General features: G+C 43.3%; 3 protein-coding genes across 4 annotated transcripts; 2 read left to right on the top strand and 1 right to left on the bottom strand.

The window, feature by feature from the left end:
• Window positions 1-663: 663 nt before the first annotated feature.
• On the bottom strand, window positions 664-6,289 carry LOC117231760 (ras-related protein M-Ras-like). The gene is made up of 4 exons (XM_033490471.1): window positions 6,129-6,289; window positions 5,536-5,857; window positions 5,092-5,408; window positions 664-4,987 (listed from the first exon to the last, which is right to left on the bottom strand). Exons 2-4 carry the CDS (start codon window positions 5,723-5,725, stop codon window positions 4,898-4,900), a joined length of 597 nt encoding a protein of 198 aa, XP_033346362.1. The 5' UTR covers window positions 5,726-5,857; window positions 6,129-6,289; the 3' UTR covers window positions 664-4,897.
• Window positions 6,290-6,695: 406 nt separating this feature from the next.
• On the top strand, window positions 6,696-11,099 carry LOC117231758 (116 kDa U5 small nuclear ribonucleoprotein component). Its single transcript, XM_033490468.1, has 8 exons — window positions 6,696-6,804; window positions 7,056-7,330; window positions 7,386-7,657; window positions 7,729-8,417; window positions 8,491-8,720; window positions 8,801-9,519; window positions 9,912-10,192; window positions 10,518-11,099. The coding sequence occupies exons 2-8, from the start codon at window positions 7,085-7,087 to the stop codon at window positions 11,021-11,023; spliced, it is 2,943 nt and encodes a 980-aa protein (XP_033346359.1). The 5' UTR covers window positions 6,696-6,804; window positions 7,056-7,084; the 3' UTR covers window positions 11,024-11,099.
• A 1,162-nt stretch (window positions 11,100-12,261) lies between these two features.
• Window positions 12,262-25,172, top strand: LOC117231759 (polycomb group protein Psc-like). 2 transcript variants are annotated; one of them, XM_033490470.1, is made up of 4 exons: window positions 12,262-12,279; window positions 17,833-17,973; window positions 18,437-19,038; window positions 19,262-25,172. In XM_033490470.1, the coding sequence occupies exons 2-4, from the start codon at window positions 17,856-17,858 to the stop codon at window positions 21,053-21,055; spliced, it is 2,514 nt and encodes an 837-aa protein (XP_033346361.1). In that variant the 5' UTR covers window positions 12,262-12,279; window positions 17,833-17,855; the 3' UTR covers window positions 21,056-25,172. The 2 variants fall into 2 exon arrangements, with proteins under 2 accessions (XP_033346361.1, XP_033346360.1); XM_033490469.1 differs by lacking the exon at window positions 12,262-12,279 and adding an exon at window positions 14,811-15,944.
• The last annotated feature ends 433 nt before the right edge of the window (window positions 25,173-25,605 follow it).

Genomic DNA, 25,605 nt, shown 5'->3' with positions numbered 1-25,605 from the left:
ATTTTACAAATTTTCGTATTTGACGATACGCTTCTAGCGAACGCATAAATAATTAACAAACGAGGTGGCCGCGTAAACGAAACTAACGCGTCAATTATGAATACAGACGCGATATCAAAGGAATCCTCGAGCGTAAATTATTCTGTACGATAACTCATGGTCGCACGATGCGAATATACGCAATATCACGGTGAACGAAATAACTGTACGCAGTAGGGAAATTATCATCGACGCATAAAAGTTAACGCGCGGATTGAAACGACGTAATCGGCGTTAATTAAATCGATCCAACGGCGGTGAGTGTTTTTGAAAGCGCTTAATAGGAGAAGACGACATCGCGTCGCGTCGTTTCGAAAGCAAATCTCGAGATTTCCGTTGTACTACGCGGGAACAATTCGAAGCATTAAGTCCTCTTAAATCGTAGAAAATGGCGTGAGTTTCGGATAATTCCAAGGTAGGGCCAATTTCAAGCAAAATCGTCGCGTCTGTCCGCGTAATTAAACTTCTTCCCTTCGGTGTTCGACTCTTCCGACAATAAATCCATTTCATCGACGAAGGTGAATTGCTTTTTCATTCGTTCCATCTTAACGAACGTTTATCCCTATTGATTTCGGGTCATAAAATTGATAGGCCAGGCGATTCCTTTTTATTGATTTTTCCTTTTTTTTTTTTCGTAAACGCGTGTCCATAATTTATTATCAATTGTATACTCCATACAGTGACCTGCACAAGTAGTGACACGCACGATTGACACACACGCATTCTCATCCATACGTTCGTTCAACAAAGAAAATACACATACGCCCACGCTCTGTATACACATACAGAGAATACACGTATATCACATGTACGCGTATGTAGCATACATACATATTTTTCTTTTTACATATATAATTGTATTTGTGTCGACATCGCTCGTATATAACTATCGTTAAGGAGGAATACTCATTCTTTATTTTTTGTTCAAAATATATATATACTTTTTTTTCTTTTTTTTTTTCGTCGCTATCTAAGGACAAGAACGGCGGAAACGATCGTACTTCATCTTAAACCTATAACTCTCTTATTACGTGTAGTTCATTGTTTCCTGTGTGCCATTATACGGTACTTCTTTTTTCTTTTTTTCCATTAAAAAAATTAATAATAAGTAGCTATGCTGACGTGCGGTATTTGAATGTAGCGACTAGCAAACACTGGGAGGAAACGAGAACGAAGTCAGGGACTTTCCCAAAATTTTCCTCCGTTCGTTTGTATAACAGTAATTTAATTAAACGATATCGTTGCTTGTTTCCTTCTGTAAAGAACATTCGCCTGTGTTTCTCTTTTCGATGCGTCTCCCAATTTTGCCAACGATGAAAATTCGAAATTCTCGCCTTTTCCATTGACAGACGAAAGAAAAACGTCGTTCCAACTGACTTCGATGGCTCGCACAACCACAGCATTCGCTACGTCTTGCGATTTCTCCACCTCAGTATCACAATGATTCAACGTATTGACTATTTCATAATTAATCCTCTTGACTCTTCCCTTTTTAAATGACCTAAAAGTTTGCACGCTAACGTCACGAGTTTTGCGTTTACAGATTTCCCTTGTTCAACGTTGCACGATATTCGCTGCATGTTATAATTCAATTTGATATACGACATCGTGCTTGTTTTTAATTGTCGTACACGTTGCATACGAAACAATAGGAGAGTTTCTATTTTCATCTGCTCAATCACGATCCTCTTTCATGGACGGCGATAAAAAACGTAGCGCTTTTCAGATTATTACAACATGCGAGGAACGCTAAATCCTGAGTCTAAAAAATGTTCACAATATGCACGTATTTATACAGTTTTTTTTCCCCTCGTTTCGTTTGTTTCCTTTTTCAGCTTCGAAATAACAACGACAATCGCTGTTTGAATCTTTCGATATAGAGTCTGATTCTTAACGTATAAATCTTTTTATTCGCGTAATCTAATATAATCCATTGATAGAAACAGCGTTTACGAAACGAAATAATAATTTTATATCAGCTAAAAACCAGCGAGGCATCGAACCATCGCGTTCGATTAATTTTAATTGGATCTACACGATGTTCCTCTGTAATGACTGTTTTGTGACGTAGAAATTTCCAATCGATCGACCGAGATGGATGGTCCACGTTTATTCGCGATGTAACTACTAAATCTACTATCAAATGAACGGGCTTTAAACGAAACGGTGATTCGTTTCACCTTGTGGGAGAAATGCACATGTATAACCCGTATTATATCACGCGAACAATACGTACGCGTGCAATAAAGAAATCAATTCGGTTGCCCACACGTTCGATGAATTTCGTGAATGCATAATAGTAACGTACGATCGCTTACAATTTGCAAATTTTATGCAAAACGATACGATTCGCGGTTATATTTCATACCGAAACTGTAACGGAATCATAAGTTTAGAGTGTCGTATAAACGTTTCGGTAAAATTTGTACAATCGTTTACTCGTGCAGTGCAGTTTTTAACTACGCATTGAGCTTTCTCCGAATCTAAGAGAATAGATTAGCTAAAATAACGCTCTTAATTTATGAACCTCTCATTGGCAAACGAAAGTATCGATAGAGCAAAATACATACGTTGTTTCTCAGTTCTTTTTAATTTTCTCTAATACTTCGTTGCACTTTGAAGAACGACGCCTATGTAAAATTTTCTTTAACGAAGAATACTATCAGACCTATTCTGATCCGACGTTCGACTGGTCACAAAATACAACAACCATCTCTTTTGTATCGTTAGAGAACGTCGAAGTGGATTTTCTACATTACGGCAACTACCCCACATTCCTTCGTTAACCTTCATCGTTTATAATACAAATTATTCTTATCTCAAGGCAAATATGTTTCACTGTTAGAATTAATCGGTGACGCCAAGATATTTGTGCACATCTTGTGCGTACGTATCGTAATATATTACTGCTGAGTTTCACACCGTTCCTACGTATAGGAGAAGCACTTTGTGCGTACACCAAAATATAATACTAGAATCGAATTTCGATAAGTAAAACGAATATTACATTTTCAAGGGTTGTGTCGCAATCATAAAGACAATCGAAGCAGAGTACTTCGTTGAAGTTTCTTAAAGAACGTCTAAAGCAATTAAACCGCCTTTTCGTTTTGTGTTTCCACAGCGCCATGTACACTACAAACAACGCGTACTTATCTTTAACATATAGCGAAGAATTAAATATTCATTGTGCTACGAATATATTTTATTTTGCGAACCGTGAACTGAACCTTTCAACGAACAAAAAAAAAAAAAAAAAAATTAACATTGCAAATGAATACTTAGTGTTATCGTACACCAACGGAAGATAATCAAACGAGAAAGTTTCATTCACGTTGTAACGTCCTCGTTGATAATCTTATCATTAACGAATACCGTACGAGTACCGTATCGAGTACGTAGAAGATGTAAGACGAATATTATGCACGATATAGACTGCAACGTTCGAGTCTGTATAAGCACGAAAAATAATTCACTGTTTGGTATTTGCATTCACATGTAACGTTAAATTTCACTTACACACGCAATTGGAGCGCTTCTTAAATGTACGCATTCCTTTTTCACATTTAAATACTAAAGTAGGCCATGGCATTATTTTCTTAAATATATGTAAGAAGGTCTGACATAGTCAAAGTTCGCGTATTGCACTTGATAGAGTGACGAACGTTCGAAACTAAATTAATCGATAGAAAAAAAGAAATTCTCGCGACATTAGACAAGTTTTGCTTGCATTACAAAAGCAATATGTATATTGCTCATTGTATATCTTTCTTTTTAATAATACACTATGTTTCTCAACTTCAATTAGCTAAACACAATACTTTGCGTTGTATATATTTACTTGAATACTTAAACACGATAAATATTTTATATCAGACCTCTATAAATATCAAAGCCAATAATCTAATGGCGAAGGCAATACTGCCTTACGTTGAATATTTCATTCTTGATTCAGAATATTTATTAGATATTCATTAGGTTCCAAATACCTAATGGTATATTTACCGAAGAAAGAGAAACTTATTGTTAAAGAATTCACTTTTCCGAATATTATTTACATCGCTACAAAAAGACAATGACTGAAAATATACTAAAAATCTATACGTGAATTCAATGAAACAAATATAATAGGAAAGACTCGAGCAAACAATAAACTGTCAAGAAATACATACATCATCATACACGTAAATAAAAGGTCATTTAACCTAAATAAATAAATAAACACGCTTGAAGCTATAATTTCTTTTACCGCTGTCTAAAATAGGAGCTGAGTCAATATATGAAACTATTATAGTCATTTCATGACATGATCTTATTACGTGAAGAAGTAAAAAGATTTCTATAGAATTATGCATTGTGCAATAAAAAACGCTCAATTCCATAGTGTTTTGTCAATGGTAAAAAATTGATGTATACACGCGTACTGAGACGTGGTCTCATATTATCATAATGATGAACAGTCGATAACTCCGACAAATTTTTTCGGTCTTTTAAGTCTTAAACTGATACTGAATTGATTTTTTAAAAAATCTAATTGCGTCTCCGAGACATATAGTATCGTTTTTTTTTTCTTTTTCGATCGATGCATCTCTTATCCTTACTATTCTGTACACTTATGTTACAAAGGTGGGATCGATGCTTATTAATATTATGAACTCATACGTGAATCGGCGCGAAAAGAAAAATGTACGAATCACATGTACCTATATACGATGGAGGACAGAAGACCCATTTCTTCGTCTTTTTTTTTTTTTTGTTTTTTGGCAGGTGCGTTTCACTTTTTATGACAAAAAGTGACCCTTTAAAAAGGTAATTCGTAATCATTACACAGCCCCGATACTCACTCAATATTTTTAGGGCTTTATAAAAGATTACATTTTCCTGAACGTCTTCGTTTCCTCCGATTCTTTTCCAACTCAGCTGGAGGTTGATTTCTGATGATACGAACAACCTAGAAGAAAATTATTCAAATCCCTTAGCTTCTTTCACCCATGTGCAACTATATATACGATAATCTTCCTGCTCCTTCTTTTATCTATTTTTATGGTCCCCTACCTCATGGAATGCTGCATCTACATTTAATGGTGGGTCTTTGGCAGAAGTTTCGATATAAGGTATATTCAAGCGGTGAGCCAACTCCCTTCCCTGTTCCTCTGTAACTTTTCTCAAATGTACCAAATCGACCTTATTGGCTACCAGAAGCATAGGGTATACGTCTCTGTCCTTTACCCTAAGTATTTGGGTATAAAAATTCATGATATTCTCATAAGATTGTTTATCAGTCACAGAGTATACTAATAAAAACCCATCACCCTTGCGCATGTATTGTTCTCGCATGGCACTGAATTCTTCTTGACCAGCTGTATCTAACACTGTTAGGTACAAATAAACTTTTGTACACACAAGAGTGCATTGTAGGCCTAATGCGATACACTAAGCATAACACAAAAATAGCAGATAGCAGAATTAAATGCGACAAAGCAACTAAATTCAACTTACCATCTAGGATGCACCATTGTTTGTCTACCTCTGTATGTTGAATGTAGCTATCCTCGATGGTAGGATCATAGTCAGTGACAAATAATTTTTGAAAGAATTGTATGGTGAGTGCACTCTTTCCAACACCTCCATCACCAACCACGACCAATTTGAAGGTCATAAGGTTGTCATTATTAGGGGGTCGTGTCATACCGCCTCTTGTTCTCCCGCCCCCTCCCCCGCTGCCCTGCCTTCTTCTGCCTATCCTGTCAACTCTTCTAATGTATTCTTAGCAGCACGTCTGCTCGTGAATTGTCAAGTCTCACTCTCCGACTAGAGTACCCTGAAACGGTTAACTTACATCGAACCGACGAAATTCACAACGTGTTGCTTCTTAATATTCAACAGCTTTTGTTGTAATAGTTTTGTTTACATGAACACGAGAACTAAGAAAGCTATCCTAGAGAGGTCGCGATGTAACGGGTGTGTCAATTATACTTAATAGGACAAAATTAGATGAGAAGTTCCCAGGGTTTGATTAGGAGTTTACAGATTGTACTGTGACAGTTGAATTGTCGCAATGTAGTCTATATTTGAATGAAATAAGTACATACCTTACATGATCTGCCACTCCTGTTTCACGTTCTCCCAGCTGTCAATCTGCGTTACTGTGCGCAACATTCGTTTCAATGTGGAAAGTATGTTTGTGTAAGCTTTAACGTAGTAGCGTATACAATAGGTCTTGTATACTTTTATGACCATGCGCGGAAATATAACTACCCTAGCGGCATATTTTGCAATTATCACACCTATTACAGTGGTGCCAACAATCTTTGACCCAAAATAATACAGAAATGGAAATGTAACTTTCAATTAAAACCTGCTCTTATTTGTAAATGTGAAATCCTTAAGACTTCGCTTAGTCGATTTGAGAATATTCATTTAATATGTCGCAGGATATTGAATATACACTTTAAAAAGAGTGAAAGATTCATTTTATTATATTGGCAAGCCACTTTACACTCCCTCGTAGTCTACTTCGTTCTACTTCGTACAAATTTATATGAAATGTGTATATACGATAATACACGAATAATACACGTGCAATTTATACGAAACAATTGGTGAACTTTTATATTGGTACCGTTGATCTAATAATTGAAGATCGCTAAAACACCCATATGTATTTCATTTCATAACGTTACTTATATGATGTACTTTTATCAAGTATAACCAGTCATAACGTTGGTTAGCCATTTCCGTGCTCCTAGTCAAATAATATTAATTTTGGTAAGCATACCGTATTAGTACTTACTGTTTGTAAATATTAAGGCAAATTTAACAAAATTTATTAATGATTATTATAGTTTTTAACATCATTACAGTCTATCATTTGTTGGCATTGATTTTAAGGTTATGTTCGAATTAACCGCCTGTAAACAATCATGATTAACGTAATTTCAACGAAAAATATGGCAAAAAATAAATCTTATGCCATATAAAAATGATCAATGATATTTAAAATGTTTTTATATTTGCAGTTATTATTTAAATAAAAAAGAGAATAACCATGGATGCAGATCTATACGATGAATTTGGCAATTATATTGGTCCCGATTTGGCTTCTGATAGCGAAGATGAAAATGAATATGGAAATGCTGGAGACGATGCAGAAGACAGAGAACGCTCCGATGAGGAAATGGAAGAAGACAGAGATGAAGTTAGAGAGCAATCGGAGCAAGGAAATTCCATGGCAGTTGTGTTGCACGAAGATAAAAGATATTATCCAAGTGCTTTAGAAGTTTATGGGCCAGAGGTAAATTGAACAATTAATTGACAATTAATATATATTTAATTAAAATACGTTATAGGTAGAGACATTGGTACAAGAAGAAGATGCACAACCATTAGATAAACCACTGATAGCACCAACACGAAAACCAAAGTTTCAAATAAAACAACAGCAACTACCAGAGACAACGTATAGCATAGAATTTTTAGCAGATATGATGGATGCGCCTCACCTTATACGTAATGTTGTTCTACTTGGTCACCTACATCACGGCAAAACTACTTTAGTCGATTGTCTAGTGAGACAGACCCACCCCTATCTTCACAGCGTAACAGACGAAAAACCTTTAAGGTATTCATAAATACTCCTAATAACCGCCGTTCAAAGTTAAACAAAAAAGTACATAATATTTACATTTTTAGGTATACCGACACATTATTCACCGAGCAACAGCGAGGGGTATCAACGAAAGCAACACCCGTGACGTTGTTACTGCAAGACGTAAAATCAAAGTCCTACCTTTTGAATATATTCGATACTCCGGGTCACGTAAATTTTTCTGACGAGGCGACAGCGGCGATACGTTTATCCGATGGAGCGGTGCTGATCGTCGACGCCGCCGAAGGCGTCATGTTGAACACAGAACGTTTACTAAAACACGCGCTTCAGGAAAAACTTGCGTTAACAGTTTGTATAAATAAGATAGACCGACTGATCCTCGAATTAAAATTGCCCCCCTTAGACGCGTACTATAAATTAAGACATATCATCGAAGAAATTAATGGACTGATAGCGCTATATTCGGATTCTGAAAATCCATCTTTCGTGTCACCTGCTATCGGAAACGTGTGCTTTGCGAGCTCGGAGTACAACGTCTGTTTCACCCTGAAATCTTTCGCGGCGCTTTACGCTAAGATCCATCCTTCGCTTAACGCCAATGAATTTTCGAAACGACTATGGGGAGATATATACTTTAATTCGAAAACACGGAAATTTACGAAAAAACCGCCACACAATACCGCACAGCGCAGCTTTATCGAATTCATACTCGAGCCATTGTACAAGATCTTCGCGCAAGTTGTTGGTGATGTTGACACAACTTTACCCGATGGTTAGTCAATATTTGTAAATTAAACTAGTAGATTTCGTTCAACGTGAAATAATATTGCAACTTAATTTCACAGTGCTGGACGAATTAGGCATAAGACTAACATCAGAAGAAATGAAAATGAATATTAGACCTCTGTTGAGATTGGTATGCACGCGTTTCTTGGGAGACATGTGCGGATTAGTCGATATGTGTGTAGCCCACGTTCCTAGTCCTCAGTCACACGCACCAGTCAAAGTTCAACACGTGTACACAGGTTCTATGGATTCGTCTCTCGCGCAGGATATGATCAATTGCGATCCTGACGTTAGTACTTGCGAAATATTTGCACTACGAATATTTCGTGTCCTACCACATAGATTTTAACACGGAAACGATATTTACAGGGCAGGCTAATGATTCACAGCACAAAAATGTATCCTACCGAGGACTGTACTCTATTCGTGGTCCTCGGAAGGGTAATGTCAGGTACACTCGAGGCAGGACAACGTGTCCGCGTATTAGGTGAAGCATACTCGCGTACCGACGAAGAAGATTCTCGCGTTCTAACCGTGGGAAGGTTGTGGATCAGCGAGGCACGCTACTCGATCGAGCTGAACAGAGTTCCCGCGGGCAACTGGGTACTTATCGAAGGTATAGACAGGCCGATCGTAAAAACGAGCACCATTACCGATCTCAGTAATTCAGACGACTTACATATCTTCCGACCATTGAAGTTCAATACTCAGAGCGTGATCAAAATCGCGGTCGAACCTGTCAATCCATCAGAGTTACCAAAGATGTTAGACGGCCTGAGGAAAGTGAATAAAAGTTACCCATTGCTGGGCACGCGAGTCGAGGAAAGCGGCGAACACGTGGTCCTAGGTACCGGTGAACTGTACTTGGACTGCGCGATGCACGACCTGCGTCGTATGTATTCGGAAATCGATATAAAAGTAGCAGACCCGGTCGTTGCTTTCGCGGAGACGGTAGTAGAAACGAGTTCTCTCAAGTGTTTCGCCGAGACACCCAATAAACGGAACAAGTTGACGATGATCGCCGAACCACTCGAGAGAGGCCTGGCCGAAGACATCGAGGCAGAACATGTTAAAATAACGTGGAACAAGTAAGTAGAAAAATTCCGTAGATCGTGGATTTTTACGCATTTATAGAAAGTTAACAAATGCAAAAATACACGGAATGCGCATAGTGCGCAAAAACGTATAAAATATCCTTACAACGTATTTAGTGGGTGAAATTAAATTTTCGCTTAGGTTCTGTTTCTTTAGTTGTGCTTATAAAAGTATAAATTCACACAAATATCCGCAGCCTCTTTGTCGATATAGAAAATAGAATAGTACGTTAATGCAGGCTTCACAGATATATAGGTTCATCAGAGAGGGTCGATCGACCCTGATAGGGAGTAGAAACACGGTTCGTACACGCAAGTCTGGGTTCTTCGGTATCGAGCCACGAAAGTTCCAAAAATCTCGAAACAAAATGTACTCGTCTTTGCAGAAAACGTCTAGGAGAATTTTTCCAGACGAAGTACGACTGGGATTTATTGGCGGCGCGAAGCATATGGGCGTTTGGTCCAGACGCCACGGGTCCTAATATTCTGGTCGACGACACTTTGCCATCAGAAGTGGACAAGACGCTATTGAACAGCGCCCGTGACGCCATCATTCAGGGTTTCCAGTGGGGTACGCGAGAAGGTCCTCTCTGCGAAGAACCGATTAGAAACGTGAAGTTCAAAATCTTGGACGCCGTGATTGCTCAAGAACCTCTTCATCGAGGAGGTATGTATTGTATTGCGTATTTGTTATCTCGGGGACTGCGTTCGAAACGGCACTGGAGTAAGAAGAGTACTACAGTTTCGTTTTTTATTTCTCAATATTTTGTTTCTCGAGGTACGTTAAAATATTTGAAATCGAGCGTGATTCTTACCTTTTAAGCAAAGTTTGAAAGCGCTCAGAATGCATATACCGTATTACTATTGTTAATTAATTATTATTAATCAGTCAATAATATTTTTTTCCGACACCGCTTGACTCCGTGAAGCGACGAAAAATAATTTCCACCCTTTTTTTATTGCGGACAACATTAATTTGTTTCGTTTTACAGGTGGTCAGATAATTCCGACGGCCAGAAGGGTAGCCTATTCTGCCTTCCTTATGGCAACGCCCAGATTGATGGAACCCTACTTGTTCGTCGAAGTTCAAGCGCCTGCGGATTGCGTGTCAGCAGTTTATACCGTGCTGGCTAAAAGAAGGGGCCACGTGACTCAAGACGCTCCCGTTCCCGGAAGTCCCTTGTATACCATCAAAGCATTCATTCCGGCAATCGATAGTTTCGGATTCGAGACTGACCTGCGAACCCATACGCAAGGTCAGGCGTTCTGCCTGTCCGTATTCCATCATTGGCAGATCGTGCCTGGCGATCCATTAGATAAAAGCATCACTATTCGACCACTGGAGCCACAGCCAGCTACGCACTTAGCTAGAGAGTTTATGTTGAAGACAAGGAGGCGAAAGGGACTTTCGGAAGACGTGTCTATCAACAAATTCTTCGACGATCCTATGTTACTGGAATTAGCCCGACAGGACGTTCTATTGAATTACCCGTTATAAAATATAACCGTAAAGCAATTTCCTGTATAATTTTACTACGACAAGTTTTCATTAAAGAATTAATTTTATACGAAAACCGCGTGTCTATCGATTTGTCACTTTCACCTGATTCCATTTCCATATCCCAATGCTCTATTGGCAAAAACGTAAAACTTCCTTAAAAAAACCATTCAAAATTCTTAAATTGCTGTAAACTCGTGAAAAATTAGACGCGTTTCCTGTATCATAACGCCGTTACGAAGTACGAACTGTTTGCAATATAAAATAAAGAACGTCCGATCTAACTATACGACTATAAATAAGAGTATACTGTTAAAATATGTATATAGAACACATTCGAGGCCGCATTCGAAAGTAGATCGCAACATATGGACAAAGCTTTACTGTCCACCTACTTTCTTCAGAAATAGATCCACCGAACATCAAACTACGACTCCTTTTAACGTCTAAAACAAAATCCAACTCGCTTATCCAATTTTGGGAATATTCTTCGAATATCCGATACGTTTTCCCATCTGCTATTAAAACACTCAAATGTACTATTGGTATCGACGTTCGATAAACGATTCGATTCTACTCATAGATATAGACAGAGTATCGTAATTAACAAATGCAAAACGAAGATTACAACGGAAAATTTTGAATCCCTTAACCTACAACGTCGAGTTAGACTCGCGGCTCACTGACTTCGACCTAAACACGAAGAACACGTGCGAAAAAGGTGGTACGTCCTTCGGGCCAAACATAAACAACACGAGCATAAAACGTACGTTCTTCGGGCTACACGCGTCAAACATTTTTTTCTCTTGGCCGCATTCGGAACTTAAATTGTAGGGCAGGAGGTTAAATATCATATAGATAGGTGTAGCTAGCTGATCCGTCGTGATAGCATTCGATACGTAGTTTAGTCTTTAGACACGTTATTCACGTGACTTTCCGAGTAATCAGTGATTTTCCAGTGAAAATTATCGTATTAACCTTCGGAATACGAATCGCGAATTACGTACGTAAGAAAGTAGAACAGTAGGTCCAGTTCGAACCCACATGTTCAGTATGTACATTCAAATTTGTACAATTCTCTCACAAATATCTTCGTTACACGGACAAAGAAGAACAAAGCATATATCGCCGCTTGCCATTGATTGCGGTGTAAGTGCAAAACTGTCGATTTTAGAGGAGACGCTGTCTTGAAAGAAACACAGGCCACAAAGAAATCGTCGTGAGTCATTGGAACAACATCAAGGGACCGATCGTAGGTAAGATATGTCACTAACTAAACTAAATAATAACTAAATAATAACTAAACAAAATAATAACTGAGAATGAGTCAGTGTTGCTGCAAACCTTGCAAACCGACAAAGCTAGGAATACAACGTACAACTTCTATTCGATAAAAGAAAGTTTGAAATTTGTTGAATCGTCTCGCTATCAATGCCGAGCAAGTAAAAGCTAAAACTTCAAGTTACACGTTGAATCGCGCTAAGCCTACTGCGTCGAAAATGACTCAACCATCGGATCGCGAAAGTTAGGTTACGATCGCAGCGAATACGTGTTATCTAACGAATGGTCGTTACGACGAACGAAATATGCGAAGAAATGCGTGCACTCGTAGGAATCTATATAGTATGTATATATCGATTACTTGGACGTATCGAGTTCATCGGAACGTTTACTGTCAGGACACGCATCCGCTGTAATCATAACCGCTTAGCCGTTTAAGCTTCACGAAATAGTCCCGGCGTGCAGCATATCGTCCCATTTCGTACGTTGACGAGACTGTCTCGCTTCTTAAGCGCTTATCGTTTATTCGTGAAATATCGAAGCCGTCCGTTTCTCCTCTCCAAAAATATCGCTATTTTCCGACGAAATTTCGTAAGAGAAAATCTAAAGCCAAAGAAATTAGCGAAAAAGCTAAAACAATCAACGTACGTCGGAGATTCGAGACGGAAGATACAAGTGCGAGGCAGGCAGCGCGCGCAGTTTGCAGGCGGAGCCGCAACTGCGCACAGTCGTATGGGTGGTCAAAGTGGACGGAGCCTGGCGCCATTTTACCAACTATAACCATGCCCATTCGTCCGCCCATCAGCGTCGATCGACCAGAGAGTCGTGCTGCTTCGATGGACGCAAAACCGGGTTCGCCCGGCGACTGTCTCTTTTCAAGGCGATGTCGTTATGAAGCGGTCTACCGCGTCGCCGCCGATCGATCAGTCGACTTCTCGTACTTCTCTCTCTTTCTCCCCCTCTGCTCTGTACTCGCGCTGGTGTACACGCATAACCGCGCTTCTTTTCGCTCGACTTTCGCGCTAAAATCGTACTTTCGAATAAAAATCGTCGACGCTCTTACCGAAAAACGAGAGCTACGAACCTCGAGCGTCTAACCACGTCTCGTATGACGCTACGATTTTCCATAGTTACGTCGTGTCGTGGACTAAATTCTCTCTTCGAGACGTCGAGCCCGCATCGCCGAAATCGACACCGAAGCCCTTTCACGACGCTTCGTTGAGAAGAAAATTAAAGTCGGGTTCTATCCAAGTCGGATAGACGCGAGCAACGTCTAGGAAAATGGTGCGAGAAAACGCGCGACGATGGGAGAATCGGTCATGAAAAGAATCGGAGAAACGCGCGAAAAGTACGCGGCGCGGCCAATCAGGGACATCTCGTTGGTTATTCGTTCTATAAATAGCGCAACAATTTAAATTTACAATAGCGTGCGATCTGCCGGCGGGCGACACGCTGTTGGTGCGCAAGATATTTCTCGAATACGGTTCGGTGACTTTCGTAGCGCGTTATCGGCAGACGGTGTGCCTGTATGCGTAGCTATCGTAACTAGAATAACGCCTTTACGATCGCGCAGCCACGTTTGCCTCGTTTGCCAATCACGACTGCCTCGTTTCTTTGACACACAGGCCAAAGTTACGAAACCGGAGGCCTCGACGAATCGCCGATCGAACGCGTTTAATAAGCAGCTTCGTTACCGGTGTCCCATATTTATTAGCACGCAGTACCACCGTCACGTCCGTACGTATTTGTCGTACGCAGATTCGTCGCTGTAGATACCTACGATGTTTCACAGGAAACGGTTGGCGATCCGTAACTGTTGGAAAGCGGCTTTTTACGTCGAATGTACCGTGATCGTAACATATTAAAGGCATCTGGTAATTAGAGCGACATGGAAAGGGACATCGTACGGTCCATGGAGTTCCTCGCGCCGATTACACGCGCGTACCTATACTTCGATCGCGTTCCTTTCCGATTCGAAAACGCGCTGGTTTCGGTTTATTCGAGCGTCCTAATCTCCGGTGAGGCATTCACCGCTGCTTCGTAGCGGACGAAGAAAGCGTCGTTTTCGCGAACAACGGATGCAAGGGGCGAAGAAGATACGTCGGGTACGAACCGTTGCTTTCGCGCGTCGGTGTACAAAAGCGGGACGATCTACGGTCGATCTAGCTTCGAATCGATCAGTCGGCTCTTTAGCAGCTTGCGAGCGGACGCTGGACGATAGAACGGTTTCGCCTGGACTGCGATCGATCGACGAATCGGTCGATGAATTCATCGACGAATCCGACGATCGAGGGATGCGAAAGGTGAAAACGTAAGCGGAGTACTAAGAGGAGGAGAAGGGGTGTTGAACAAGAAGAGGAAAGGTCGGAACGACCGAAAAGGACGAAGTCGGAAAAGGAAACCGGCTGGTTCGTCGACGCTCGCCGACGCTCGGCGTCGCTCGTGCGGCTCCGTCGCAGCGAGGCGGGGTTTAGGCGGGGTCGATACGAACAGTGCCCGTGTCTTCCCGTCGTTTCCGTGCAGCGTCGTTCTAATCGCACCGTATCGAAAAGTGGCAGCGGCTACCGCCGCAGTTCGGCGCCACCGCTGCACACACTCTCTCGTTGGCCTCTACCGCCGCCTCCGCCGCCACCGCCGCCACCGGATCCCCGATATCATCGTGCATCGTCGCACTCGTTCGAGAGTCGGCCGAGTGCACCGAATCGAGTCGTGGCCAGAGAGAGCGGTTACGTTACGTCGAGTCGCGAGACAAGACCCCGTGAGTCCTCGTGGAGGAGGAGGGCAGCGCGGAGGGGAAGATCGAGCGACAGAGACGGAGAAAAAGGCCACGAAGAGGGGAGAGCGAGAGCGAGAGAAAGAAGGAACGTCACGGGCAAGAGCGCGCGCGCGCGCCTGTCGACCCACCGGTCGATCGACAACCACGTCGTCGACGGGACAATCGCGGCAACGACGACGGCTACGACGTGGATCGAGGAAGAAAGTCGTGCACGAGGATAACAAAGGCGCGATCGAGTTTCGTTTTCTGTTCTGTTCGTTCGGCGAGTAGGGCCGACGGAAACACGTAGGAAGAACGATCGAGGAAAGAAGAAAAACGTAGGAAAGGAGGAACAAGGGGAGAGAGATAGACGGAGGAGAGCGAGTGGAGGAGCGAAAGAGAGGGAAGTAGAGCGTGGAAGGAAGGAAGGAAAGGAGGAAGGAAGGAAAGGAGGAAGGAAGGAAGGAAGGAAGGAAGGAAGGAAGGAAGTAAAGAAGGAAGGAAGGGGGAAGGAAAAAGAGAGAATCGGGTCGAAATCGTCGGACATGTGCGCGGCGCTGTGCTCGCAGGCAGCAGGGACGTGATGGTACGTAGCTCGCGGCGTGCAAGTTATCAGGATTGCTCGCGGTCACGGGTTCGTGACGACCATGGTGAGGAGTGCGACGGCGTGAGCGACGACAACGAGCGCGCTATCGCGAGAGAGAGCCTCGGGGCGCCGCACGCCGACGGACGGAGCGGCGTTGCCACCTCTCTTCGCCCGCTGCACCGCGAGAAGCGATACGGCAACCAAGAACACCGTCGTTGCCACGTCCGCTGCTACGTTCCGCTGCCAGCCGGGACGGCAGCTCGCTGCTGGCCACGGCGACCATCTCTCTCGCTACGCTGGTAAGCACCTACACGTAAGCCTCTGTATACCGCCCTGCGAAACGTATGGTAGTCGCGTGAATCGACCAACAAGCCCGTACTACGCTCGGTACTCGCGATCCTCCGCCGAAGATAGGACACCGCCGCTGCTCGCCGCGATGCCGATGCTCTACCCGCGAGATCCTGTTGCCTGGAATAGCTACCGTGCTCTCTCGGACCGGTATACGTCGACGTTCCAGCAAAAACGCTCGAACCACCGATGTTACCGTGGCAACGCTCCTATCGACGACGGCTTACCCTCGCGATTCTCCATCGCCGCTCTTTTCTCTATTATATCTCTCCTCCCGTTTACTCTTTACCGTCTCGCCGTCCAATTTACTTTCTTCCTTCGATCGTATCAGCCGTGGCCTCGTGACGATTCGTCGCGAGCATGCGAGACGTGATCGGCATCGCGCGGACGTTTCCAAGTCCAAGAACGAAGATCGCGATTCTCTGGAGAATCGCGTCGATCCGTAACAACGGCGATCAACGAATTAGGTGGTCTCTCTCTCTCTCTCTCTCTTTCTCTCTCTGCTCGCTTGGCGCCAGACCTTTCTCAAGTTCGAACGCAGAAGCCCTTCTACTCGTCCTTCCTCTCTCTCTCTCTCTCTCCTCTCTCTCTCTCTCCTCTCTCTCTCTCTCTTTGCCCCCTCGCTTGCACGTTCTCTCTCTCTCTTTCTCTCTCTTTCTTCTTTCCCCCTTTCCTCCAAGTTCTTCATTACTCTTGCCATTCCTCGTAAACCAACCTCTTTTCTGTCGCGTTCCCGGCCTTGACGGATCATTCGCAGAGCGAAATTGCACGAACACGGAGCCGTCGACTATGTCGTCGACGCAGGTGGTCGAGCCTTTCCTCCTTTCTTCGAGTTCGTTAGCCATGCGCAGTGACACTTGGCCTCTGTTATTGTCGCGCGGGAGATCTGTACGCGGGAGCTCTAAAAACCTAGTTTTTCCAAGCCGACGTATCGCGTGACTAAGCTGGTTTCACTGTCAAGTATACCTTTCACGCGAGGATCTCGTTGCTCGTCGCGCGATACTTCGACAAACGCGTTTCCCGTTCGTTGCCTACGAAATCTTGCTAAATCTCCCACCATCGTACGGCTACGAAACTTGATAGGAAGCCGCTTCCTCGTTAGCCACCAGTTAACGGCCGTTCGCGAAAAGCTGTTACAGCAGCGCCGTAGCGTTGGCGCGCGCGCGCGAACCGTTCGCGAGAGCACAGCACGCGCGAAATCAGATTCGCTCGCGCGATACCGACTAAATCTCGTCTCACGTATGTTCGTCGTGAACGAGACCGTACGTGGCAACCATCTGGTCGAAAATATTATCGAATATCGTTGCACAGATAGACACGGATAGGAGAAACGGAAGAGAAACCATCCCCTTTAAGAGATAGACCTTAAAGCCCCGGCGTAACTCGTTTCTCCCCCCTTGCATTTCACGAGATATTTCATTATTCTAAATATATCGACGGTACGCACGAGTCTCGCGTAAATGGAAATCGCTGCTTCGAACGTATCTTAACGCGATTACGTGCGTGTGTTTCCCCCCTCGGGCTAGTGCGCGCGGCTACCTGCATTTCGGAATCCTCCGACCGTTATTAGAACGCGCATCGATATCGCGCACGTCGGTACATTAACGCGTAACGTTACGCGATTTAATTTTAGATAAGCCGCAGATCGGCGATCACCGATTCGACTCGCTGTCGACGACGTACGACGAATCGCGACAATGCGTGGAAATTTTTTACGCAAGCGCGAATTATGATTCCGTGCGACGTGCACGGCGACCACAGCAAGCTGCGCAGTTAATTTAAAAAAAGCATCTAATCGTTGCTCTTTGGTCCCGTGGATTAACAATCCGAATGGCACAGCTGTTTCAGAATCGACTAACGACATGGAGGCAAAGGAGAGGGAGAAGCCGCTGGTTAAAGACTTGAACGAACATATCGTGTGTCCTCTCTGCAGAGGCTACCTCATAGACGCAACGACCCTCGTGGAATGTCTACATTCTTGTTAGTATTTATTTCAATTCCGTGTTCCGTAGTAACGCTCGTCCCATCTCGTTACTCGTCACCGGTCATCGCACGATTTTCGCTCATCTGACTCGCGTTTCATCGGCTCGTTAACATTAATTTGCATGAGAAAAAAGCTATAACGTAGCGAAGTCGTCGATGAATATCGTTCGGTGACGACGCGAAATAACGACGCGTGTACCGTGCCGTACCTCCAACGGCCGTATCTACTTCGCGTGCGTGAAATAGTCCATCCGCTTCGTCCGCCCCTCCGGCAGGGTGGCTAAATTCGAGAAGGGTGACTAACCGCTGGCGCTGTTCGTTCCGCGCGTTCTCATATTCTCCCGACGAATAGAGATTTTTCGAACGTAAAGATTCCGCGTTCGCGATGGAACGAGCGTAATTAAACATCGGAAAGAACACGCTTGGAATATAAAATAGGTACGAGTGGAACGATGCTCAGTTTGCAGAGGTTGCATAGTCAGAAGGTTGAGCAGTGGTGCCAGAGCGTGTCCCGTGTGCAATGTCGCAACGTCTCCGCCGCTCTTGCCGGACGTAAAGCTACAACGACTGGTGTATCTCGTAGTACCCGGCCTCTTCCGGTCGGAGCTCGAACGAAGGCGTCATTTCCGGCTGGTCAATCCGCAATGCCCACCTTTAGCCCTTCCATTGGGTGCTCTAGACTTAACCTTGGACGATTTCGTCAGCCTGAGCTTGTGCGAGCTCGACGAACCGGAAGAGGAGGCGGTCGCTCGCGAGCCGGAGAACCGTGTCGGGTCACGACACCGAGCGAACAATACCGATCAAACGAAACACGAGGAGCCGATCAAGGTTCGAAGCACGCGGTATCTCAAGTGTCCGGCAGGAGTGACGGTTCGTCATCTGGTGCGATTGTTGATGCTGAAGAGAGGATGGGAGGAGGCGAATTCTTACGGGGCGATCGTCAACAAAATCGAGATTCTCTGCGAGAAGAGCGACGAGAACCGGCGCAGTAGCACGAAAACGATGGTACTGGACCAATCGTGGACTCTACTGGACCTCGCCTGCATATTCGGCTGGAAAAGAGTGAGTTTCTTCCCCTATCATTTACCCCTTCTGCCCTGTTATTTAGCGAGCCCATAATTTACTTTCCTTTCGCATCGTGTTCGTTGGTAACTCATGGTCGCGCGATGGAGGTCGATCGTCTACCTCGCGATAGTCATAATCATTTCCTATTGCGTCAGTCGTATTTAGAACTCTCGTGATGCTGCAAGATACCATAGGGGAAGCGATAATTTTGACGTTGCAGGAAGCACCCATGAAGCTGTTTTATCGCATTACGCGCCGGGAGGCTATTATTCCTCAATCGAGCGACAGTTCCTTCAACGACGAAACGACCGAGGATACCGCGACCATGGAAAATATTCAGAGGCCGCCGACACCACCGCCGAGCCCCAAGCCGCCGCAGGAGTGCGAAGTCGAGGCTCGTAGGATTTTAGAAAGCAGCAACGTACCCCCTCGATCCTTGAAGACCAATTTGGAACGCGACAAGGAACCGAAGGCGAAGAAACCGAGGTGCAAAGTGACTCCGGTTATGAGGACTCCTAATCTCGTACCGATACAAAACAATCACGCACCTGAGAGTTCCAAGACCAAAGACCTGACGAAGCTGGAACACCACAAGCACAGAAAACGACGAAACAAACGAGTGATCGCTGAGATCACCACCACGCCGCGGGAGGATCTATTGAAACTGAAGGTTCGGTTGACCCCGTGTCCACCGAGAATCACGTCGAGCAGCGCGACCGGCCAGGCAAAAGAGAAATTGCTGCAGATGAGAGCCGTTAGACGAGAAAAGATCAAAGCGACGACGATAAGTCAGCAACGATCGACAGGCGCGTTGGTGGCTCCAGGGGAAGGTGCAGTTACGAAAGAGAAACTCGGAGAGACAGAGGAGACCATCGAAGAAATTATAGACAGCATACCCGACGAGGTCGTTCGAATCGCACAAAATATAACTACTCCTCCGACGGAGGATACTTCCGCCTCGGTCGATAAGGTGGATCAGAGAAGCATACAGCAAAGTTGTAGACCATCGTCGAAGAAGGAAGAAACTTTGCCGGAAATCGTGAAAAGAGTGGAACAGGTCGAACCAGAACGTCCGAAGAAGGACGAGGAGATTCTTCGAAGATTGGGTCTGGTAGCCGTGAACGAAGCCAGCGACAATTTCCGGGATAAAGCGAAGCAACGCGTGCAAAACAACGGGGAGAAGATCGATAACTTGAACAGAGAGAAACTCGAGAAACAATTGCGCGAAAGTAAAGCGAATCGTGTGAGAAGCTTGTTGGCTGAGAAACAGATGCGCGACGCGTTGAAAACAATGTCGAAGACGAAAGAGGAACAACATGCTGCGCCCATTCAGGTCAGCGCCCCTCCGAAAAAGAAAGGTCCGCCACCACTAGCGCCACTGCGCGTCGCCAAGCCTTCCGGGTTTGCCACGTCGAGCGCCATTTTAGAACCGAACAATTCCAAATACGAGATCCCACTGGATCTAAGCAGCGGTGGAGCGGTTCACAATAACGTTCTCGATCTGTCTGCGAATTTATCGGTCGGTAATTATTCCTCGTCCCCTGCCTCTTCGTCGTCCTCTTCACCTTCGTCCTCTTTGTCGTCGTCGTCGTCGTCGTCGTCGTCGTCGTCCTCCTCGTCATCGTCATCCTGTTCCCTGTCCTTGTTGAAACCAAGGCCATCGCGACCATCGATCCCTACAGGAAACTTACTAAGAGGAAAAGCGAAAGACTTGGAGCAACGACGAGGTCAAGACTCCAATCTAGTGACACTTTCCGACGCTGCTGTGTCCCTGTTAAGCGGCTGCATCACCGACGAGAATTCGATCGATCCTTTGGTACTCAGCTCTGCCAACCTCGCCAGCAAAGTCGCTCTGCGAATACCGCAACCTCATCAAAGAATCTCCGGTTTCGGAATGAAAATCAAACCAAACTTGAGTATCAGGCACATTCCTAATCCTCAGGCTGTGGTCGCGTCGCAATACAGGAATCAAAGAGTCAGTTACTTCAATTCTGCCTCGCAACAGCCACCGTAATTCTTTCTCCGCTAACAGTACGAGCTATCCTCCTCTGTATCCTCCATTCTTTTCACCACTTCCTATGGTAATAGCCAACAATCTGATCGGTGTCTCTGACTTTTGTCCAACTTTAAAAATCGTTACCGAGAATGAGCAAACTATCGCGAAAAAGATTTGATTTTTATTTTATTTTTATGCACTCGTCCACTGCAGCTAAAGCGATAAAGTTGTCGACGAGAAGCGTCCTCTCCGATGATTTTCGAACGTGTTACAAAGATCGATCGCTTTGAACGATTTTTCTCTTTACGTATAACCGGCGGCTGGCTTTAGTTGTCAGATTAGGTTGGGTTAATATTAATCCGATCGCCGCGAGGCGGCCAGCCAACGTTTCACTGCTTAATCGCTTTAAAGAGTAACTGAATAAATTCGTTGAATCTCAGTAAAGTGAAGCAACGAAATGTTGACCGCCATTACGTTACATCCGAGTGTCCGACTCAGAATCCAGATAATTATACGAATAATCGACCGCGAGGTGAACGTATCCTTCTATAAATATGTGTTTTCTCATTCAGCGTCATCGTCTGGTCACAGCTTGCACAGTTTTTACTTTCTGAGCTTCTACTTTAGTTTTACTTCCACGTTGAACGTATCGTCAAACGCACATGGAATTTCGAGGTTTAGATCCGACCCTAGTGTCATCGAATCGGCCAATAAAAACGACCACGTTCTCCAGGATTTTCGCGAGATCAAAGTTACATTTAGGTTTGGTTCTCGCGTAAAGTTCAAAGTACTTGTAATAGCCTGAGTCGTTATTTTTCGTGATTTATTTTTTCGTTATTTTTCTGATATCATTTAAACAGCCGCTTAAGATCAGAGATGCTGACCAAATCGCTCGATATTACCACTTCCTATTATTAGATTTAGAAGACGCTCTTACGGAAATAAGATTCCTACGTGACCAATCCAAAGGCTGTACGTTACCATATATTTTGCCCCGCTTCCTATAATGTTTCGTAAAACGTGATGAGTTTCGTGTGGGTGTGAAGACACATGGTACACCCGGTAGCATAAACTAGAGCGGCAGCTCGAGAGGTGAAAGTGAAAGAATGATTGTGACATTTAATACAGCGCGAGTAAATATATTCTATTAGATACTTTTTTCAAAATGAACAAGACTAAAAGAAGATCGTCTGGTACAGAATGTTTTACATTAAAAGAGAAGAAAATAGCGACAAAACGAATAACACACGTGTTACCCTGTGTCTTTCCCTCTCAAATGAGAAACAATGGCGGTATGTTTGTAATGCATGTACGTATGTGTGTGTCTGTCTGTCTATGATCAACCATTAAATGCAAATTAGTATACCTACTTGTGGCCAGGCCTGACAAATTCATTTGCGGAAAGAGTCGGCAATTTGGCTGATCCGCTTTATTGGCAATGGCACAACGCCTGACAGAGATATATTAGACGTAGCATAACGTATGGTTAAGGGATGTAGAGACAAGGATAGCGGATGAATGGTTAGAGTGGAACGGCGGATGGATGAAGGATAAACTTTCTCGTCCCCACGTGTTGTCGTTCCTTTTTTTAGAACCTTAGAGAAATATGTACTTCATAGAGATGCCAAAGAACGCCAGAGAACGTGTGCAATGTACTAGTGCAATTTAATTATCGTCTATTATCATATAATATATTACGAGCGATTTATTGCGATAGAAGGCCGATTATAATTTCCTGGTAAAAGGAAAAAAGAAGAAGAAGAAGAAAAAAGAAAAAAACAAAGAAAGAGGGGAACATGCTAGTAATACATATAACAACGGGCAACCCTTTAAAAAAATTAGGTGAGAAGCTTCGAGGAGCTTTGTAAAATCTTTGTAATGTACACTCGATTCTTCGTATCGGGGTGTACCGTTTTGAATTGGAAGTTTAAATATGCAAAATACGTACCTACCACCCGTACGTCGTATCCTATAATATTAAGGGAGTTTTTATTCTACGAAGACGTATAAACTCATATCGCTGTTACTGATTTACGAATAATATATTATAGGTATTATTATCGTCCGAGATCGATACGATCGAGCGGTTTTTGAAAACATTCGGATAAAGAATAGCATCGAGTGCGCTGTGAGCTCGTTGTGCGTGATATATGGCGATTTTTAATGCTGTATCGGAATTTGTACAGACTGCTCCTGTTCGTACAAGGACAGCAATAAAGATGAACACGATGATTTCAAAGAAATTTTAAACGAAACGTTTACTAGGAAACCAAATCCTACTCGAACGATCAGAATAATTCAGCGTTTCCGGTATTGCACATCGATCGAGCGTACACGTTGCGTAAAAAAGATGTATGTCGATGGTGGAATGAGAGTCAAGGTGGGTATGTAAAAGTAAGAGTTTTAAACGTCTGGTCGAGATAAATACTGAAAATAGGGGAACGGTGCCAACGAGTGCGAAGAAACAATGGAGAATATCGATACCCACGATTCGCGGCGAAGTCGGACGTTCGAATCTCGCTTAGGAAATTTGCATCAATTAGTTACATGGTTACGCGTGGTCGACGATATTTGGGAAAAGAAGGGAACCACACGATTTCGAATTAGCTGATAATCAAAAAAAAAAAAAAAAAAAAAGAACTGCCAGTTTAGGAAAACGAGGATTACATTAGAGACACAGTTCGTTAGGATTTACGGCGAAGTAAAAGGGACCCAGATTTTTACATGTTATTTTTCTACGGCCTTTTTAAACGGAATCACGTTACGTTCAACCATCACGATCGATCGTAATTTTATCCATCGATCCGCCAATTATAAAATGCCCACGTTGAACAACTAGTAAGACAATGTTCGTTCGAACCGATGGTTTACGAAAGCGATTAACGTAGCCCACGAAGACTGCGAAGATTTTAATATCTGATTTGTTGCAAGAGTTGAATAGTTGCCATGTGACTATACCTACGTAAGTTCTACTTGAAATATTAACCCATTGTTTGGAGCAACGATCGTGTACTTGTTAACAACACGAACCGTTATGTATCGTATCTAAAGTTACAGTTCGGAAAGACTTTAACGCGCAGAAGAATAGATAGCTGCGCCACGACGAGGGATCAAGGATTCGTTCCAACTTGGAATATCTCGAGGACATTTCTTGAAACTAATGTGCCCCCCCCCCCGGAAGAAAATAAACAGACGACGTATCGTAAGCGTAGGATGTCAGAAAAGAAGAGGGAAAAGGGAAACGAAATCGCGTGTTTGTGATCGAAAAGCTTATATGCGAATGTTTCAGATTTTAAAGCAAGTTATCGAAATTAATAAGAAAACGGAACAAGTTATATTTTAACATCGCGAAGTCTATCGTTCGTCGCGATTACGCGAAACCTTTGTCTGGAAACTGTAGGGATTGTAACGATAAACGTAATCGGTTGTGCTTCGAAAATATTTCCACGGTAACTCCATGAAATAGTATACAAGTAATCGACGCAGTTATTATCAATGTCATTCTCATAAATATTAAACGTATAACGCAATACAGTATCTCCATAATAAACAAGCTGTGAATTGTAATCGAACAAAGAACATCGATAATCACTGAGAATACAGTTGTTCAAATATTTCAAACCTTCTTCGTTCTCCATCTTCTACCTTTGATTTAACATTTTACGAAACTTTTTCGTTGTCGCTTACAAAACGGTCCTAGGATTGCTGATATTTCTTTCAAGCGTTGCGCGCCACCCGAGCGTTATGATCGAACTTTTAAGCGACTGGAACATGTAAACGAAGCGGCGTGCGTATTGTGTTTTATCAAAATCGACAGGAAGAAAATCGAAAATTACCGTAGATTAAGTCAGCGAAATAACCCAGGCTATAAGCGCGTATATTACTTACTACCTACTTATATATCTAATATCATTGATCGTTCGAGTATCTAATTATCCATGTCATTATCGCGAGGTTGTGCGCGTTTAAAAACGTCGCCTTACATCTTGCCGACGAATAGTAACCGGCAATGTTTGTTATCGTTAATTAGCTAGCGTTTACTTTGATGTTTTGTTAAAATTGTTTTTGAGAATCATGTTACATGAAGTGTACGATCCATTGCTCGTCAATAAATCGTGATGTGTATAATCATAAAGAAGCGTACGTGTTACCTCGTCCTCTTCCCTTAACGTTACCCTGTTGAACATCGCGCAACTAGTACGTGGATTATACGAAATAATACTTCGAAACGTACTTCGAAGATCAGCGAGTTTTATCGTTCAATTAAACGCGATTTAGAAATTACGCAAAGACAGACGGGCGAACTATTTAGTTGTTCGCGATACGAGTGTTAATTCGATGTCTCCTCCACATACACGCCATTTTTGCGTTCGGATGGAACCAAGCAGCCCTTCGGGCGAGGTAAGTACGCAGCTGGTGGAACATCGTAAACGTGAAAAATAGACTAACGATATAATCGTTCGTAAATAGCAATACGATAGAAAACGAGTGATTAACCGAGTACCGATCTGATACAATCTCCAAAAAGTAGACTACCGAAGCGTCCTGTTTTGCGACCAAGTTTTCAG

Source organism: Bombus vosnesenskii, unplaced genomic scaffold, assembly GCF_011952255.1.
Source record: "Bombus vosnesenskii isolate JDL3184/JDL3185 unplaced genomic scaffold, Bvos_JDL3184-5_v1.1 scf7180000013273, whole genome shotgun sequence".
NCBI lineage: Eukaryota > Metazoa > Arthropoda > Insecta > Hymenoptera > Apidae > Bombus > Bombus vosnesenskii.
Note: the sequence above shows the minus strand (reverse complement) of the source record. Positions and strands in the feature narration are given on the sequence as shown.